We start from the raw sequence: 21,386 nt of genomic DNA, 5'->3' as shown, positions 1-21,386 counted from the left end.
TGCTTCTCTTCTCTTCCCAAATGAACCATGCAAACATGTGAGTTCACAGCTAACAGGTCAGGTACTGGACAAGAAAGAGGAATTGTAGGAGGACATTCATTTCAATAGTTCCTACTCTGCCTGCTAGAAATAGAACTGACTATTTTGTTCAAATAGTGTGAGATAGTGTTTCTCAAAACCAGATCCTCAATTGGGATAAATTGGTGTAGCTTCACTGACTCCTACAGTCTTTATATTCAAGTGGGTTACTGCCATGGTATCAATAGCCCTCTTTATTCCATTCCATGGTGCCATGTTTCCAAGGGTAGATGTTCTCTTAGCATCATTCCTATCTTAGATATGTTTATTCTGAATATATATTGAAATTATGCTGGATTCCTGTATTAGGCTAAAAATTGTGGGCAATGGTGTGGGAAAGATGGTTTTGAGGCAACATGTATATGGAGGAGAGGACTCAGTAGCTTTAAGGGAGGCAGAGATACTGTAGATGGAACAGTGCAAGAGAAGGAGCAAAACCTGTAGTGAGCAGGGAGCCAATACCAGAATGAATGGGCAGGCTGTAGGTGGTATGCAGGCAGAGTTGGTGTGGGACAGGCCTTTGCAGAGCTCTGAAAAGCAGAATAGCAGTTTGGAACTGGATTTGTTTTTAACTGAGATTTCACTTCATGACTAAAATAAAAAGTAATTTTGATTGGATTTTAGCTTAAATGCCATTGTCCTTCCTCCTAATAGTGTTGAATATTCTTCATGACAGCTTCAGCCCTTGCATCCTATGTTTGTTATTTTGTTTTTAAATTCAGCTTTTGATGTTTGGGAGTTCTTACTATTTCAAACTATTGTAAATAACAATCTAAAGTGAGAAAATATGCATTCCTTTCCCCATTTCATGTGAACAAGCCCCAGCACAGAATTTGCCATGGGCAAGCTGATCCATAATGTGTTTCCTTTTGTTCTCCTGGCTGCTCCTTACAAAAATATCACCACCTGCGCTCATCGGTCACCTTTTTCAGTTCCCACGCACCCTAGAGAAGTTGTAGTAACTTATGTCTCCTTTCACTCAGTGCTATCACTCAGGCTGTTTTCAGAATATCCAGTAGCAGCTGAGTCAGTTAATTAGAAATTCCACAAACACGCAACACCCAGTATAAAAAGGACCCTTGGCCCTCTCCACTCTCCAACCCTCCACCCCAAGGCATAAGAGGAGCTCCAGATCCTTCCACCGACCTCAACTCCCAATCTCTTTCCTCTTCCCTTCCCCATATCTCCTTATCCTCAAGGCAAATAAAGGAGCTCCAGGTCCCTTGGCTCCCACCCACTTTCTAGGGCAAAAGGAATGAAAGTTCCCTTTGCCTCCCCCATTATCTCCAGGGGGAAAGCACCCTCATAGGTTTCTGTTCTCTCTTGTCCCAGCCCATGACTCCCCAGTCTGACCCAGAGGAAAAAAAGGCCATTTCAAATAATAAAGTCCAGAGAACCTTAGAATGAAATTCTGCACTGAATAGAAATTCTATTCACTTCATTTCAGCTTGTATATTTCTTCTAGTGCTGTTTACTTGGCAACTTCGCTGTTATCTATCTTGTACCTCCCATTTTTGAGGCAGAAGAGTGGAAGGGAACCAGATCTGCGTGTTGGCTACAAAGAATAGGAGAAGAAGGGCAATTGAGTGAAGAGGAGTGGTCAGCAGGGGGAGTGGAGTTGAGAACCAAAGAGGGATAAAATAAAAATTCTTGTTTTATTTAAAATGACTCAGAAATTACACAAATAGTCACCTAAAGACTTTATTAGTGTTTCCATATGGGTTGAGAGGGGAAATGTTACATACCTTTCTGGTAAGTGTTCTTTGAGATGTGTTGCTTACAGCCATTTATTTCCACTCCCTCTATAATACGTAAATAGCAGTACTTTCTGTATTCTCAAATGTAAAGATTTGATTTCTATCTGTCAACATGCCACTGGAAACTCTACTTTAGACAATGTTGCAAATTCTAAAGTTTGTTGCACCTTTTGGGTAACTTAGGCATCACTTCCTGTGGGGATATAACACAATATGTATTCTATAGGACTAAGTCACCCCTAGTTATGCTGGTGTGTTCTTTTTCGTTTTGGCCCCGATTCCAGCCACTGGTGCAGCTTTGTAACTGCAAGCCCCTTGTAAAAGAGAGACAAAGCTTCTATTTGCACTGATGGTGCTTACCCCGATTTCCAGCCAAAGTAACTTCCCTTGGTGCAAATAGAAGTTTATTATAGGGATTGCATTAATGTAGGTATGCAGGTGGCTAACTGGTCACGGTCAGCTGGAATCAGGCAAATCCAGTGTAGACAAGGCCTTAGATACAGAAGTTTCTAGCATAAATAGAAGTCTTCAGCAAAGGCATTAGAAATAGAATGACCTTCTCATTGAAACATGCATGGTGGCGCTATATACAATCAGTAGTTTTATACTCAAGGTTTTTTTTTTTATTAATAGAGGGGTTTAAATGAAACTTATAGGCCAGTGGTTCTCAACCAGGGGTCCACATATCCCTGGGAGTACGCAGCAGTTTTCCAGGGCATTAGTCAACTCATCTAGATCAGTGTTTCTCAACCTGGGGGTCACAACCCCCAGGGAAGTCACAGGACAGGTTTAGGGGGGTCACAAGTGCAGAACGGGCAATAGAGGATGGCAAGCAAGGCAATCCCCTGGGGCTCCGTGCCACAGGGCCCCCGAAAGTTAAGTTATATGCTTGAGCCCCAGTCAGCAGGGCTTGGGGTCAGGGCTCGGGCTTCAGACTCCTGAAAGGGGCACAGTAATCTGGAAAGGTTGAGAACCACTGAGCTAGACAAACGACAACCTTGATTTAATTATGTGTATATGTATATATGTGAAACAGAGCTTTCTATTTTTGTATATTATAACACAATCATGTATAAGAGAGAATGCCATTCTGTTCTTTATTCCCCCTTAAGAAATGGAGTACATGGATTTGTGTGTGGGTCTATCTTTAGTGATAACACAAAATAGTAGCAAACATTGGCCTTCGTATTTCAAGATGAGTTAAAGTAGTAGCCCTGCATGGAGCGTAGTGGAAAATGGGGTTAGGAAATAGCAACTAACTACATATTTGTTACAAGGGGCTGTTTTGAATCTCTTCAGCTTCTCAGAATACCTGTCACATTTATCTCACCCACTCTCCAGCTATATGGCGGGACAGAATCCAGCTGAACTGTAGACAATGGTCTAAAAGCGTGATTGATTTGTCTTGTTGATAGTTAATAATGGACCTAAGGAATGAATTATTATATTTCAGTATTAAAACTGCATATTAGAAAGACCTGGTTTCTTATTCCTGCCCAAATGGCAATCTTCTGAATTCTCTTCTGTCCCCTTCCAACTTAATTTAAGAGATCATTCCACAACAAATTTATTCTTATACCTTTCCAGGAGTATGTTGATTAAGGTAACAACCTGACAAGGAGACGTAAATAAGACACTTCTCACAGCGCACTCTGTATGTTGCACAACCTAAACCATGCTAGGGCTTCAATTATGTGTTTTGATCCAAAGTAAATAACCACTCTGTACATTATTTGTATTGCAACCAGACTTTTGGGTGTGTTTTGCATTTCTCTCTTCAATTTTAAACATCAAAATGAAAGGTGACTTTTGAGAAATGAGTTAGAAGCTCCTGGGCCAGTGCCTAGTAAACAGCTGTCCAGGTCACAGAAACCATTATTAGCATTGACATTAATTAGTATTCTTGTTGGCAGTTCCTGAAATGCAACCACCTCAAGGGGTGAAACGTGGCTGCTAATTTAGCTAATTAACATTTGAGAGCAATGTTACACAATTGTTTTAAACAGAAAGTCCATCACAGAAATTAAACTGCAGGGACAATAACTTAGTTAGACAAAATATTACATTGTAATTAATATAAATGCAATAGAAAAGTCAATACAACCCAATTGAAAGAAAATGGTGTCAAAACAAAACATTCCAACCTTGTCAAAATGAGAAAGTTAGAAATTCTTTGTCTGAAAATTGTCAAAGTGGAAATGTTCCTATGAAACCTTTCTATTTTGACAAAACAACATTTTCCAATGGACAAATGTTCCCTCAAATATTGTTCAACCAGCTCTCACTGTAATATACTTGAGGAGCTAAATGCTACAAAGTATACTTGTGAGGTAATGTACGTATGCAGACTTCATCCAGCATATTTGTTTGCTCCAACGGAACCATTGTTGTCAGACCCTGATGACCAAGGCTCTGGGTACTATGTGGCATATTAGGCCCAAAATATGTGCTAAAGATCCCTATTTATATAGCCGAACTGCACTAGACTCTGAGTCAAGACTTGTTATTTTGTTTTTTACCCATTTTGTTATTTACCCATTCACCACTTGTGGTTTAGCATCAGTTATCTGGTAAGGATTCTCTGGGTAAGAAGCCAGCACATCTCTGGCACTGATTTTTCCCCTCCTCAAAGAGAGCTTTGTCAGGCAGATAAGAGGCTTTGTTGTGCGTGTACTGTGATGCTTTTAAGATATAGACTTGAAACTCTTCTCAGTTCAGTAACAAATGTATGACTGAACAGGTGAAAATGATTAGCAGGAGCCAGCATAGAGGGGAAAGGAAAGATTAACTCTGCAGAAATCTCACTTCAAACTTTTCATGAGCTTTCATCCAGCAAAGTGGATGAGGGGAAAGCAGAGTTGGCGTTAGGCTGATCACAAGCCACTCAGAAAGTTTATGATTTGTAAGGATATTAAACCTACATTTTGGAACCAAAGTGAGAAAAATTAAATATGTAAGAAAAAGCATTATGCAGTTACAATATATGAGAGTGTCTTTTAAAAGCATCATAATGCATTTATAGAGTTATGTTCATATAAACAGTTTATGTTTCATGTATAGAAGTTAGATTAAAAACATAAAATACTCTTGCTGGACAGTTGCACCAAACACTAATTTCTTAGAATTCAGAACCCTAACACACAAGAACCCCAAAACAGAGAGAGAGAAAGCAGGCTGCACCCTAAAATAGAAAGGCACAATTCATCCTACCTTGTGTAGGCTAACTCTCTCCACACTTAATGCACAAGATCCAGATTACAGGCTTCCTTACAGAGCCCAGCGTACAGAAGGACCAAGAAACCCCTTCAAATTACAAGCTCTAACTTTAAGTGAGACAGTTTTCAATATGCCACAGCAGTAAAGTCTACAATGCTTGATATGCATAGACTGCAGGCCTCAATAATCATCCTATTCCAGCAGCCATTATAGGCTGTTCCTTTCCACATCATGGTTGAAACTCTGGTACACTGTTTACACTGCTGTTGTTATCAGGGTTTCTTTAGAAGTTACAGTAGTTTCCCTGATTAGTGGGGACCAGGATTCTATCCTGAGAACCATACTGTCAAATTATGTTATCCCTGGAGGTAGCTTACGAGGTGGCTTTATAAGAAAAAAATATGTATGTAGTATGCACACTAATCAAAGAAGCTGTGCTAACAACAGTGAGTCCTAATCACAACTATTGCAAATGCAGTTTTAACTCTAATGTTGATAAGTCCTGTCAGTTTCAGTATGTGGGAGAGCACTCTTGTTGAAACATTCCATGGAATTTAATGGAGAATAATGGAACCAATACTGTCCCTCAGTCTGTCCCCTATATATGTTTCTCTAGCAGCATTTAGGGGCAATTCCTCTGGTACAGAAGCAGTATACAGCCACCATATGCAGCCTTATGCTGTGCCTTCTCCTGCCCCTTCCCACAGCATAGATTGGGGACATCCCAGCAGTGAGGTGGGGATGGAATGGGGTGAGTCATGAGTAGGAGGAGAGACCACTGCAGTGCTCTGCACGCCAGAGAGTCTGAGCTGCTCCAGACTGTGAAGCGGCCAGTAGAAGAGCCTCAAAAAGCCACTGTAAATTAGAGAAGCCACCAGGGCTGTTCTAATTTATGTTAGGGGCCACTCTGGCTTCCGGGCAGCCCAGAGTCCAGATGTGCAAAGGTGGTTTAATGCTTTCTAGTCCCCCTCCCCGTGGGGCTGTATTGTCTATGCTGCTAAATACTCCTGTAGGACTGTTAAAGAAAGACATATGGAGAAGATAGTCTCTATTAAATTCTGTAGGTGTTTACAGTAATTTCTCTAGAATCTTATTACATTTGTATAGAACTTAAATTCTATAGGACTTTCCCATAAAGAAATAAATTAACATTAGTCACAGTGGAGAGAATAAGAGAGCAGGGGGGAGGGATAGCTCTGTGGTTTGAGCATTGGCCGGCTAAACCCAGGGTTGTGAGTTCAATCCTTGAGGAGGCCACTTAGGGATCTGGGGCAAAAAATTGGTCCTGCTAGTGAAGGCAGGGGGCTGGACTCAATGACCTTTCAAGGTCCTTTCCAGTTCTAGGAGATTGGTATATCTCCAATTATTACCTTTTTAGCCCCATCTACAGGAGAAATTGAGTCATATTACACATCAGTCCCCTTGATGAACACAGTGTAGCTGCGGAAGTGGATAGGGTCAAATTGTAGTCAGCATCTAGCGTGATCATCCCTGCTCATAGGCGCCGACTTCCCCTCTTTCCCGGGGGTGCTCGACCACCATCTCTGCCCCCACTCCACCCCTTCCCCACCCCCATTCCAACTCCTTCCCAAAATCCCCACCTCGGTCCCACCTCTTCCCTTCCTACTCCCCTGAGTGCACCATGTTCCTGCTCCACACACACACCCCCGAAGCATGCTAATGCCACCAAACAGCTGTTTGGTGGCAGCCAGGCGGGAAGCACTGGGAGGTAGGCGGAGAAGCGGGAACATGGCACGCTCAGAGGGGAGGAGGAGGTGGGGCAGGTGAGGAGGGGAACTTGGCCGCCGGTGGGTGCAGAGCACCCACTAATTTTTCCCTGTGGGTGCTGCAGCTCTGGAGCACCCACAGAGTCAGTGCCTATGTCCCTGCTAGAATGAGGAACCACAATGCTCTCTGCATTAGGTGTGGAATTTGGCTTGACCTTATCTAAAACAGCATTAAAATTGTGTTCAACCATGTCTGAGAAAGATCAGAGGTGTGGCATTGGATGTCAGATATAGATCCATTTCCAGTTTAGATAAAGCCAGAGCATGTGTGTGTGAGAGAGACAGAAAGTGTACCACGTATGTAGAGAATGGGGTGAGTGAAAGGAAAGGAGTGGAGGAAAGGAAGCATGAATGAACCTTCTCAATAAAATACTAGCACATTTTACAACAGTGGTCCAAAACACTCCACATCACAATTGAGTTATTTCATTGTTTTAGATCATTTATTGTAGAACACTGGTCTCATTGTTATAAAGATGTGTGCAGCTAAACAAGTTGTAAAGACACACATAGGTTGCTACTGCTCATTCTGAAAAATGCAGAACAGTTCTGATTTTGAACACTTATGCTGCATTCAAATCTTCTATAGAGCACAACAATTAATGTGAAAAGGATAATTAAAATGTTTAAAGCTGCTATAGTACCATACATTTGTTTATATTCAAGATGTATATATATATATACATATACACATTCGAAAACTAAGGTCAAGAGTTTTAAAACTGGGTGCCTAAAATAAGGCTGCTAAATCCACATTGAGCCACCTAAATAAGTTTACTTCTGGGAGAATTCTGCGCCCCTGCGCATGCGCAGAATTCATGTCCCCCACAGATTACTTTCTGATGGCAAAGCACAGGGAAGCTGCAAGAGTGGTCATGCACCGCTCCCCAGCAGTGTGGGTGCATAATTTCAGGTGCCAGGAGCATCCAGCAGAAAGGTAAATCACTGGGGGGAAGGGCCGGGGACGCCCTGGCCAGTGGCTTCTACCCAGCTGCTAGTCCCGGCTAGGCTGGAAGGACGGGACTTCCTCTTCCCCTGCAAGGAGCATGCAGGGCTAGGTCAGATCCACCCCCAGAAATCTCTCCGGCTGCAGGAAGCTCCGCACCCTTACGCTTCCTGCCTCCATCGCTCCTCAGCTGTGGTGGGAAGGGTCACTGTATGGGGAGCTGCTCCCCCGTCCACCCAACCCCCGTTCATCTGGACCTGCCTCATAAACAGATCACCCCATCAAACCTCACCCCCTGCACCAAGCCCCTGCACCTGAACCCACACTCCAACAAGACTCACCCTCTGCATCTGGAGCCCCTCTGAACCCAGAACCCCCACTGAGCCCCACCTCCCTGCATCCAGACCCCACTGCTGCACCCAGACTGCCCCCCCACAACTGATCCCCCACCCCAACAAGCCCACCCCACCTGCACCTGGACCACTCCAACAAGCCCCCCGCACCCAGACCCACACCCCACTGAGCCACACCAATCCAGCACCCAGACCCCCCTGCTGAGCCCTCCACACCCAGACTCCCCCAATGAGCCCCAACCATCTTCACCTGGACCCCCTTGCAGAGTCTCATTGCCCCTGCACATCCCGCCCCCCCCCCAACGAGCCCCTGTTCATCCGGATCCCTCCGGCACCGAGATTGCTCCACCCAGAAACACACCTGGATCTCCCCACACTAAGCCCCTCCACACTTGGATCCTGATGGTCTGAGCCTGCCTGCCTACATCTAGTGTGCTTGGCATGTACTGCAATACAACTAATAAATAATAAATCATTATTACATTAAGTGAAAGCTAATATTGGTTACATTACCTAGTTCATAGATCCTTCCCAACTTCTACAATGTAAAGCCATTTTGTAGCATATCACCTCCAGGAGTAACTTTTCTACCTAAATAAATATAGACAGTGAATGATAAATTACAATTATAAATATAGATAGCCTCATAATTCTGTTCAAGAAGTTCTGGTGACTGCACCAACCAATTAAGCTTCACTCTTGTGATTTATGATATCACTAGCACCCTTTGGAAATAATTATAGTACTGTTATTCAAAATTAGTTTGTCTTTTTATTTGTCTGAATACACTGCTTCTTCTCCCCCTCCGATCCTACCACTCCTGTTTCTGCACCACCCTTCTCCTCACACTGCAGCTTCACCTCTTCTGCTCCATACGGACAAAGCTACTTTACATCTTGCTCTGGTGGCATTATTTTCCCTGCTGAAAATATTGCCAGCCCTAAGCATTCACAAATCATGAATCAGGCTTAAAAACAAAACAAAACAAAAGACCACCACAAGGCTGGCTTTATATATATATGCTTAGGGATCTTTCTATTTACCTTCTGGTTTCTGACTTTCTAGGTTAAACTCAGCTTCTCTCCAGAGCCACAGCAGGTAGAAACTTATTTTTGAAAATGAAAGCTGAGATTTTCACCTAATCAGTTGATTCCAGGAGCTGGGGCTTTAAGAAAAACACCAGATATCATGAGACTTGCAATAAAATCATGAGAGTTGGCAACACTACTTCATTAATTTTTTACTCCACATCACTGAAGCAATAAGAAACTTCTTCTCTAGCAGTGGTGATTGGTTTGGTTTCAAAGTGAAATATTGTGCCTGCAAATCTGATTGGAGAGTTGTGTAACATATTTCTAAGGTGCCTAGTTCCATACTGCACTCATGAGTGGAGCCAGCTGGGCTGCAGGCAGTCATGCCTAGTGGTTGAAACAAGAGTTCAGCATACTAATTGGAGCTGGGTTCAAGGGGGGTAAAGTCCAGGAACAAGCCAACAGTCAGTACCAGAGACAGAAGCCAAATGCCAGAGCGTCAACCAGTCATAAGCCACAGGCAGAGCTAGGGATTGAAGCCAGAGGGAGCTGGAGACAGAAACAAGGTGCACATTGAGCAACCACTGATGTGTTGCAGGGGCCAGGCTTATAAACAGGGCTGCTAAACCAGCAGCGAGTCAGTGTTCTGTGGCCATTGGCTGTCAATTCCAAGCCAGTGCAGCTGGGCTCATTGCCTGCCTAGAAATCAGGGAGCAGTCCAGCAGCTAGTCCTAGCTGCGCTGGCCCCCGACAATGAGTGAGGAGAGGTGTCTGTGGGGTTGTTTGTTATTTTTGTACATGAATCACAGCAATCCATGTATTATTCTACATTTTAAGTATTGCTTCAACTGCTTCCTTCTTCCTGCAAAAAGTTGGCAGCATGAGTCTTGAAGTTTGATTTGCAGTGAACATAGTGTCTTCAAGAGATGCACGATCTTATGCTTTCTTGCACACCATATAATAACACATTGATATAAGCATTTTAAAAGTGACCATGTACTGAAAAGCAGGTGGGGAAAATAAAGAATGATACTGTTCATTTTTACAGCATCTTTCACCTGAATTTCTGAAAGCACTTTTAAATAAGCCTCACAATACTCCTATAAAATAGGTAAGACTGTGGGGCCACTATGCCAGCAGAGATCATCTGAAACCCACTCAAGATGACTGTCCCTAGATTTAAACATCTGGAGGCTGGTACGGTTCATTCTCAGTGGACAGTACTGCTCTTTCTGTGCTGGTCTGATAGAGCCAAGAGCTCTGAGCTGGGGCTGGTGTAACTGAGAAAAGAAATTGGCCCCAGGACTAGGAATCATACATGGCTCTCCCACAGTGAAGTTGGTGGAGCAGCAGCACAAAGTGACTGCAACACAACCAAGAACCAATTCCTCAGCATTACCATTCAGTGCATGGTCCAAGTCACATCTCTTTCCTCAAGCATTTGCCTAGTGTGAGGTGTACGTGCTGGGGGATAGTTTATTTGTCTTTCCATTTCTGCTGGTTAACTGTAGCAAAAATTGTATGCAGTTCTTAGTTATGGAGATGCAACCTGAGACTTGAGAAGTGGACACATTTTATACTTAATGATGCACATAGAAGTGCCCATTTTAATTCATAATAAATAAAATCAGTATATAATTTGTCCATTTTAGAGGCAAAACACACACAGGCTGAATAACTAGCCCATGGTCATGCAGCAAATCAATGCAGAGCTGAGAATTGTACACCAAAGTGCTGACTCCCAGGCCACTGCTTTGTTGGAACTCTAAGGGTCCTCCTCCATTTTACCCCACTTGGTACACCTCGTCCTCTGGGCCCTACATGGCCATTAATGCCCTTCAGGTTATGACTTTCCTTCAAAGGAGCTCAGTATTGCTCTTTGATTAGTAACAGGCTTGCTTTTGTATGATTCAAGAAACTACTTTCTCTAAACACAAGCACACACCACAGATTGACCCTGTTATCTCTACAGTATTCCATGCTCTGATCAATGCAGACCAGAAGACCAAGGGCCAACTTCTGCTCTCAGTAATATCAGAAAGTAAACCTGCACTACCAAAGAAATTAACTGCAGGACCAGGAATCAGACCAGTGCTCCCAAACCAGGCTGGCCTTTCTGCTTTAATTTTCCTTCAGTTGACAGGATATTTCAGCAGAGCAAGGCAGCCAATGACAAATTACTAAAAAGATAGCGCTGCCTGAAGGAAAATGCCATCCAGAAGCAGATTTAGTCTTGCCTTGGGACAGTATCCAGTTCCTTATACCGCATTTCACTCTAGGATTTGAATTATTTACATGTCAATAAATACAGAGCTGAAGGGTTTCAGAGAAATGAAATCACTCAGTGACACAGCATAACATAACAGTGCTACTAAGGACTGTTAACGTCTATGGCCACATACCACACAAACACCAAACACACACATATGGAGTCAGATATAGAATTAAGAGTTAGTAATTAGTATACACAGTGATTTTCATCTACAGGATACTTACAAACATTAATAAATTTTTATAGCATTCCTGCATCGCAAGGATTATTATCTCCATTTTACGGATAGTTGTAGTTAGTTATTATTAATAATATTATTATCCCTCTGTATTATATCATAGGGATTTTTTTGAACAAATAGCCTTCACAACATACAAAATCTTTAAGCATAAAAGGAGAAAGCTACTGTCTAAAATTTATCCCCCATGACCATGAACTGACTTCATAGGTTGGGTAGATAAACCCTCTGCAGAATTCCTGCATTTTATGTGCTCAAATGCACTTATTCTCCTTTGATTTTCCTTAAAATTCTCACAGTGCCTAAGACTGCTGTCCTCTGGGGGTCACTGATTGTGATGTCTTGCACTCCTAACGTGTTCCTGAGCTGCTCATTTGTACCCATAGGGATAGTTCCAAGTACTCCAATAAAATCACTAGGGACATCTTTGTTCCAGTTTTCCATAATCATTCCTCTTCATGATAGAGTTCTTCATACTTTGCCATTTTCTCTTCGTGTTTCTTTTTTTATGTGTCTATCTGCTGGTATGGTATTACCATGGTCTTGTTTGTCTTCTTTTCTATAATGACTATGTCTGACCTGTTTGCCTGCACTGTTCAGTCTGTGACAATTGCCAGATTCTTTAAAATCTTAGCCTCTTCATTCTCTAGAGTACTTTCAATTTGGTGGTTGTAATACTGCATCATTGGTTTAACTTCATACCTGCCACAGAGGTTCCAATGCAGATGCTTGGCAATCTCATTGTGTCTGTTCATATATTCTCTCCCAGCCAGGCTCTTTCAGGGAGTCAATACATGCTCCACCAACTCTTCCTTTTTGAAACACATCCTGCAGTTTAAGGAGCAGTTCTGTTGGTCAGTTTTGTTTGGAATGTAATTAAGCCTTAAGAGCTGCTTTTGTATACTCATGAGGCTCTGTCTCTCTTTTGATGTATCCTTCTACAAGCCATGAGTTTGTTAAATACTTGTATAATAGTACTGAGGATCCCAAAGTACCTTACAAATATTAATTAATTTAGCTTCACAAGACTCTTGAGAGGTGGGTAAGTATTATTATCCGGACTTTGCCTTGTCTGTTGCTCATTTTTTGGCTGCTGCTTTTTCTTCATTTTGAGGAGTTGGTTTGAGAGTTTGAGGTTGGCAGATTCAATAACTCAAGAGGAAACTTTTGGTGGTGGGCAAGGAACTATTTGAAGAGTAAGTAACTAATCAGTATCAGTAAAGATGGTCATTACATTTTTAGAAAATAAACTTTTTGGTATGTTATTGTCATGCTGGGAGTTGGGTGAAACCTCACTGAAAGTGGTGGGTGTAAACAGCTGCCCTTCAAAATGTAAGAAACAATTACTCACACTTCTTGTCAACTGTTGGAAATGGGTCATCCTGATTATCAGTACAAAAGTTTTTTTTCTCTTGCTGATAATAGCCCACCTTAATCGATTACTCTCGTTACAGTTGGTATGGCAACACCCATTATTTCATGTTCTCTGTGCATATATATATATCTTCGTACTGTATTTTCCACTGCGTGCATCCGATGAAGTGGGTTTTAGCCCACGAAAGCTTATGCTCAAATAAATTTGTTAGTCTCTAAGGTGCCACAAGTACTCCTCATTCTTTCTGGAATGAGATAGCTGACACAATAGAAGCTACCATTCAAAACACATTCAACACTGTTCAGCAGTCCAACTCCAAGCTACATGAGCAGAGGAGGTTGGGTATTGCTGAGGTGGAACTATGCTTGTGTGTGCAAAGAGAAACGGCAGAAACTCCCAGAGAAGCTGACAGAGAAGCAGCAAAAATCCAAGGAGACAGCCAGACCAAGCACTGGGAGCATGGTCCTGAAAAAAAAGCCTAGAAAGAGATTTTTTATAGTAAAGTGCTGGCCGAAAGAGGCTTGGAACTGTCAGCAAAGAAACTGTCTCCTGCTCTTTGATTCCTGCTGTACTCAGGGCAACAGGACTTTATGTACATTGTTTATAAATAAACAGGAGTGGATCAAAGAAATAGCTTGCTCCATCACCAATTTCTCCTACTGGAAAAAGCCTTCAAGACCCCAGATATTGGCTAATTGCTTGGTTCAATAGGATCATGTAGAAGCTGCAAGTCAACTATTGACATCCACTCCTCTAGCCTTACTCCATAGTGGGAATGGTGTGAATTAAAATCACCACAGTAAACTGAAGGTCCTGAGAAGGTGGACAGAAGAGGCGTTGGTCAGTTGGCAGATGGAGGTTTATAGACACCAAAAAGAGTAATGTCTTCACTTTTATAGCCTGCCATTCAGTTACATCATTTAGACCTAATGATTAAACTAGAGTTCCTGGAATACGTTTCCTGATGTAGGATGCCATCCTATGTTGCCTATGATGGAAATGAGACACAACAGCAAAACCAGGAATTGATAATTGAGTGTCAGTAGTAGAGTGTGTTTCCTGACGTAAGATGACGTGTGCTTCTTGTTCTATAACCAACTGGAGGAGGATATACCTCTTGGTCACTGAGATTCCCTCAATATTGAGGTGCAACACCTTGAAAGCTGACCCAGTGCTAGGGTTTGTGATGTTGGCCCTGAAAAGAACCTCACTGGAGGACTCCTTCTGGCTGTATTTGTCTTTCACTTTTTATGATGAGAACTTGAGATCCTGTTTGTTTTGCATTTTGTCTACTTTAGCTTAGTTTTTTTGCTGTTAATAGGGTGTTCCATATGAAGACAGTATACTTGCTCCCCTATATTAATGATAGCTGCATGAGAAGACTCATGTTACTATTAGGGGTCTTGATACTGCAACTTTTACTCATGTGAACAATACCTTGCTGGACACATAGTTCCATTGAAGACTATCTTTGTCATGATTACTATTAAAAATACAGTCATGAGTGTAATTCAAGCAAGCGACACTAGCCGTTCCCTCCCAGTATCTTAACCTTAGTGCCTTACAAGCTTAGTACCCAAATTCAGATCTATGCAGCCATTAGATAATTTTTTAATAACGTTAGACTGTGCCACAAGGACAGCTGCAAATAAGGGGTGGTGAATGCTACATGGCTCCAGGAGCATTCCAGGAAAGGAACTGTAGTTCAGGAGCCACAATCCCTTCTGCTCAGCCTCTTGTTCAAGGAGATAGTAGTTTGCTGCTGGCCATCCCAGCAGCCTACGTATTTAAAGTGAATGTTAAAATTATATAAAGCACAGGTTGAGAAGAGTGCCTGTACATCTGGGTATAGATTATCCACAAAAACAAACTTTGTTTTTAAAAGTCATATGATACATATACTATACCACAGTCTCACTCTATCTCAGCTTTGTTGGCTGGCACATTAGGAGCAGAGCCTAATCCTTGCCTGCCTGCCCACCGACTTTGGGAAGAAGGGGGAGTAGTGAGCATACAGTGCCTTCCTCCCCTGTGTATCTGGACTCAAGATTTGGGTAGCCACCACAGGAGTATAAGAGAAGATCTAACCCATAATGTGTAATGATAGCAATAATAATGTAGAATGTGGATAAATGACTCTCAATAAAAATAATGTAGCATTGATTATGTTACATTAGTTTGTTACTGTGAAGATGTAACATAATGGTACATTCTGTTTTATTATTACCAATTCAGACAAAGGATTTAAATACATTAAAACAAAATTTAAGCTTTTTTTTCATATTCTGCATTTGTAGTTGCATCTGACTGATTTGAGGGTTCATTATGGCTACAGATTGGTGCTTTTACTATTATTACACTGCTTTTGATCTTGATTCAGGAAAACATCCCTGTTTAGGAAGGGTACTTAGGTATGCCCAAAGTTAAGCATGTGCTTCAGAACTTTCCTGAATCAGGACCTTTATTACTAATACTGTGGCTATGAGTCCTACTTCTCTGTTATTACTAGTATTGATCCATTACTGCTATGATTATTGCTATTGCTGAGATTAACTGTTACTATTGCTTCTGCTGCTGTTTTCTGACTACTGCTGTTGCTATTTTTGCTACGGTTTTCATAGTATTCCGATTACTGCTTTTCCTGTTGTTCCTAACCCTGCTGTTGCTTCTGTTATTACTACTGGTATGTTGCTGCTGCCAGTCTGGCTCTTGCTGTTCTGGCTACTAACACCCGTCCCGCTATCCCTATCATTGCCACTGCACTGCTCTTGTTATCTTGCCCACTGCCAGCTCTGAGCCTCACCCACACCAGGGACTTTCCAACTCAGCCCCCTCTCCCTCTGGGAGGGGAGGCTCCGCCCCCTTCCCCTTTGACCCAGATGTCTCAGCGTTCCGTCTTCCTGTTCCAAACCACGTGGGCGCGCTGGGCACTGCCGCGGGGTCTCAGCGGCGCCGCGATCGCAGCAGCGCTCAGGGGGCGGCCCGGTGGCGGCATGGCGAGCCAGCCGCACTCTCTCAGCTACGTGGGGTGCAACTTTTTGCGGCAGCGGCTGGTGCTGTCCACGCTGAGCGGGAGACCGGTGAAAATCCGCAAGATCCGGGCGAAGGAGGAGAACCCCGGCCTCAGAGGTAGCGTGCGGCTTGCTTGGGCTAGGGAGGGCGTGCATGGGGGTGGCATGCAGAGGGGTGGGGCGGGAGAGGAGTTTTTTTAGGGGGGCAGGGGGCTTGGAGCGGGGCGGGGCCGTGATTTGGGGGGGGAGGATGGGACGGGTTTGTGTGATGGAAACAATCTGAATCTGGGATCGGTGCTGGGGGAAGGAGCCGTTGTTTTTAAAGGAGGCACTAAATACGAAGTGCGGTTTGTTTTCGTTCATAACGCGCATGGGAGGGGGGAGCAGATGTGGGTTCGTCCTCCAGACAGGGAGCATGGGTCCCTGCCACCCCAGCACGCTGTCAGGGATTTGCATGGTGTTCTTGGAGCAGGAGCTGAACCCCATGTTGTTGGTTCCCCTAAAGAACTTGCCGTAACCCGAGTTACACTGTGAAGCCCTTTCCCGAGAGCATGCTTGATGTACTGTATCTACCTTTGACAGAGTCCTAAGAGTACTTAGAAAAGAGAAGAAAATGCATCAGCAGCAATTCCATACCTTGTGCTAGTGAAGTTCTTTGAATTGAACTGCTCTCCCAGTGCTATACCTTCTAATAACAGGAGTATGTTCCCGAGGTTTATTGCAGATCCCAAAGTGAACATTGTTTTAAAGTTTGAAATAAGACTGTCCAGGAATCTGTGCTGCATCCGACGAAGTGGGTATTCACCCACGAAAGCTCATGCTCCAATACGTCTGTTAGTCTATAAGGTGCCACAGGACTCTTTGCTGCTTTTACAGGAATCTACTAACAGCCTCATTGGAGTGAGGTTTGGCAAGCCAAGCTGGCCCATTTCTGAACTGGTGGATCTGGATGGACCAGCTATGTGTCCAGTCCCTTTATTGGTGCGGTGTAACAGGAGGCATTGGTGGATGTACTCTCTCTGGCCCCATGCACTGCAGTTAGTCCCTTGTGAAATGTTTTAACGAATTGGTGAATTGAGATGCAGATGCTGTGAAACACGGTGTAAGTCACAGGAAATAGATGCAGGCATCATGACTACTTGTAAGTGACAAAATCATTTTACTAATGATGTGAAATATAAAGTCCCTTAATCATGTGTTCAGTATTTTTACATATAAAGTTTATTTCTCCCATATGATTCTATTTAGTACAAATATAAGGAATTTGACCCTTAAATCTTATGCATCTTCTCTTGGACTTCTCTCCAGGAATAGAAGATGAACACTTATAGCTCGCCCTGTATTTTTGGCAGCTTCTTATCTTGCAGAGTTTCCTGATCTGTTGATCTGAAAGAGCTTAATATAAATTATTTGGCAGGCAGGTTTCCTCCTCAATCTAAACCTCTTGACTTCTGCCAATGCCACTTCTCAGGCTGAACTGCAGTTATTTGCACACCAAGGGAGAGTGCTGAGTTCTGAATTAACTTAACCCCTTGGGTTAAGAGAGCTGGGTGTTGCTGTGCACAGTTCAAGGAAAACATCCATTCAGTGTGTAGCAGTGCTCAAACACCCTCCCCAGCATTAAGTTGTATTTAAAATGAGTTATAAAATAATCCAGAAAATAGTATACTGCTATTGAATAAGACTGGAATTTTTTGTAGGAGTCTAAAATACCGAGGTGTCCTACTTCAACTGAAATTCACTGGAATTAGAGCATCTAGGTACCTTAGGCTTCTTTGAAAGACCTGTCCTAAATCAGTGGATGGCTGCCAATTGGAACACTGTGTTCAGTTCTGGTCCCCTTAACTCAAAAAAGATACAGAAGAGAGAAAAGGGACCAAAGTCAGGTGATGGACACAGTTTAAGGCATGGAGGGATGGTCCCTGTGAGGAAAAGAACAGGCCTGTGTAGTTTAGAGAGGCGATGAAGAAGGCTTGGTCTACACTACAGAGTTATGTTGACCGAAGGCAGTTTACCTCAACCTAACTATGTCATAGTCTACCCTAGAATGCTGCTTCTGCCGAAGTAAGTGGCCTGCCACACTGACGTCATAACTACACCTCTGTGAGAGGTGTAGCGCTTATGTCAGTGTAATTATGACCAGGCAGTGTCCTTGTAGACACTGTGTTACTTACATGGGCTGTTGGCTGTCAATTTCACTCAATAAGGCCTCACAACTGGAATTGTGAAATTGAAAAGAAAGGCTGGTAGGCTCCCTGCTGTGAAATTGAGCCCCACATCGGGCTGACAGCCCTACTTCAGTCAGTGCAAGTGCTCCTGGCACCACTGGCAGAAGGAACGTAGTGTGAACACCAACAGCCAATTGAGTTACTGCTGTGGCTGTAGATCTACCTAAATTAAGTCAACTTAATTTTGTAGTGAAGCAAACCCTAAGAGATGTTTTAGAGGTGCTGTGCATTGTGTGGTGACAAAGCAGGAGAAAACAGGGAGAGGGAAAGAATCAGAGGGCTTCCATGGGATGCAGTGGACCCCCATTTCTCTGTCTCGCTTCTTATCATGAGAATTGTCATAGGTGGCCTTGAAGTGGGGAATTCCCTATGATTGTGCAGTGAATTTTAAAGCCTTTACATTCTTCAGTGGGGTAGCATTTGACCCCCTCTTCCAATGAACTAGTCCTTTTGGTTGGGCAAACTTCATCAGATTGCTGTCAGAATCCCCTGTCATCTTCCAAGCATCTTCATTCATAGACCAAACTGGAGCGGGGTTCCCCCTCCCAGTGACCTTGTTCGCTCTATCTCGCTGTGCTCTCCTCTGGGCCATTGGTTAGCTCTGGCCATGTAGGCAATGGAAGATTATTCTGTCTGTTCTGTGGCTTTTGCTGCTGCAGAGAGATCAATTGATACTGTAGAGGAAAGGGAGAATATGCCAAGAGTGAAATGGCATGGATGATTCTAACACCCTGATTAAACAGTACACAGATCTTGGGAGACAGACCAGTCCTCGCTTACAGACAGGAACCTATCCTTGCAACAAAGCCCGTTGCCAACTCTGTCCACATATCTATTCAAGGGACACCATCATAGGACCTAATCACATCAGCCACACCATCAGAGGCTTGTTTACCTGCACATCTACCAATGCCTCTCTGCCATGTACATTGGCCAAACCGGACAGTCTCTACGCAAAAGAATAACTGGACACAAAGCAGACGTCAAGAATTATAACATTAAAAAATCAGTCAGAGAACACTTCAACCTCCCTGGTCACTCAATTACAGACCTAAAAGTCGCAATACTCCAACAAAAAAACTTCAAAAACAGACTCCAATGAGAAACTGCAGAACTGGCATTAATTTGCAAACTGGACATCATTAAATTAGCCTTGAATAAAGACTGGGAGTGGATGGGTCATTACACAAAGTAAAAACTATCCCCCCATGCTAATTTTCCCCCTACTGTTACTCACACCTTCTTGTCAACTGTTGGAAATGGGCCATCGTGATTATCACTACAAAAGTTTTTTTTTCTCCTGCTGATAAGAGCCCACCTTAGTTGATTAATCTTGTTATAGTTGGTATGACAACACCCATTTTTTCATGTTCTCTGTGTATATATCTCTTCCTACTGTATTTTCCAGTGCTTGCATCCAATGAAGTGGGTTTTAGCCCACGAAAGCTTATGCCCAAATAAATTTGTTAGTCTCTAAGGTGCCACAAGGACACCTCGTTCTTTTTGCTGATACAGACTAACACGGCTACCACTCTGAGCGCTTACTCACTAGAATTGCCAGATCTAGGGATGGCTTGCCTCTAAACAGGACTGGGTGCTCCAGGAACCATTCAGATTCTGGATCAGATGGTCCCACTCATTGACTGCTGGTGTCAGCACTTAGTCCTGCATGCCTATTGCTTGTTCAAGCTGTGCCTCTGCCTCCCATTCTCAACAGTTTTAATTGGTCCTCTTTCACTCTTTGCTGTCATCTTCCCTCTGGCCAAATAGCTGCAGCTAGCTGCAAAGATAATGGAAATAAATCCATCTACTAAAGATTTCAAAAAGCTTCCCCCAATGTGTGTAGCTTTAAGAGAGAACCCTGAGCTGTTATGGGCAGGAACCCATCTCCATTCTTGTACAGCACTATGCACATCTATGGCACTGTAGAAATGCATTTTTAAAAAATCTAATTCCAGTTGAGTGTCTTAGGATTTCTTTGCATGTACGGTTCCTGAGAAATTAGTTTTCTGGAGAGTTTTTCAGTCTAGTTCTGGGTGGAAATTACAATAGACACCATCATAGTTGTGCTAGTTAACACCCTTGCTCAATGAATGGTCATCAAGAGTAAGCCACTCCCTCTCCCAAAAACTCAGTTCATCTTCTGTCAGCGTTCAAGTACATGAGCAGAACTGTGTGGGGAAGCCTGCACAGCTGTGCCTGACAAGTAGAAAACTTCAGTCTACAGGGTGGTTTTAAGGCTGTACCTGTCATGACCAACAGGTCTTAAATCTGGGTCAGTTCAGTTTCCAGTCAGCTGTTGGCTCCCTACTCCCATTCAGCAGCTCACTACTGACTGACTGCATGGAGACATCATGAAACCTGAAGCTCCTCTCAGAGGCCTTTCTGGGTCCTGATTGGAGGAACACCAGGACCTCTGATTGGTCTGGACTAACTATTTAAACCCAAAGAGAGGCCCAGGAAGTTGTCGGCACAACTGGGCGCTACCTGGTTGCTACATTGGTCTTGCCTGGCTTCCTTGCCTTGCTCCTGATCCTTGCCCCTGGTCACCGGATCTGATCCTTGGCTTGACTCCTGCTCCAACCATTGTACCCAGCCACCTAAGTCCCAGCCCCAACAGTATCTGTCAAAACCACCAAATTCTCAAATATTAGTACTTAGGTTGAATGCTATGATACTATTTAACTATTTCATTGCCCCAGTCAGATGGTTGGTGGGAGGTAGAGCAGGGGTTCTTAACCTTTTTCTTTCTGAGCCCCCCCCTATAAAAACCCCCCAGCCCACTTGTGCCATAGCTATTTTTCTGCATATAAAAGCCAGGACCAGCGTTAATGGGTAGCAAGCCGGACAACTGCCCATGGCCTCATGCCACAGGGGCCCCATGAGGCTAAGTTGCTCAGGCTTCAGCTTCAGCCCTGGGGCTTGGGGCCTCAGGCCTTAGCCCCATGAGATGGGGCTTCAGCTTTCTGCCCTGAGCCCCAGCAAGTCTAATGCCAGCCCTACTTGGTGGACCCCCTGAAACCTGCTCACAGCCCCCCAGATCCCTGGTTGAGAACCACTGAGGTAGAATACGTAGATTTTACCACTCCTTTTA

At 43.5% G+C, this 21,386-nt stretch overlaps 1 protein-coding gene across 2 annotated transcripts in view; it reads left to right on the top strand.

Moving 5' to 3' along the window:
* RCL1 (RNA terminal phosphate cyclase like 1) overlaps window positions 1–21,386 on the top strand; it is a 103,097-nt gene that overhangs the window by 42,570 nt on the left and 39,141 nt on the right. The window contains exon 1 of one of the 2 annotated variants that reach the window (XM_045021903.1): window positions 15,946–16,182. The exons of the other annotated variant lie outside the window; for it this stretch is intronic. Coding sequence (XP_044877838.1) covers window positions 16,047–16,182 — 136 coding nt within the window. The 5' untranslated portion in view covers window positions 15,946–16,046. Of the gene's footprint in view, window positions 1–15,945; window positions 16,183–21,386 lie in introns of those variants that run through there. 2 annotated transcript variants of the gene reach the window in all.

Source organism: Mauremys mutica, chromosome 6 (assembly GCF_020497125.1).
Source record: "Mauremys mutica isolate MM-2020 ecotype Southern chromosome 6, ASM2049712v1, whole genome shotgun sequence".
NCBI lineage: Eukaryota > Metazoa > Chordata > Testudines > Geoemydidae > Mauremys > Mauremys mutica.
This window is presented reverse-complemented; position numbering and strand designations above follow the sequence as displayed.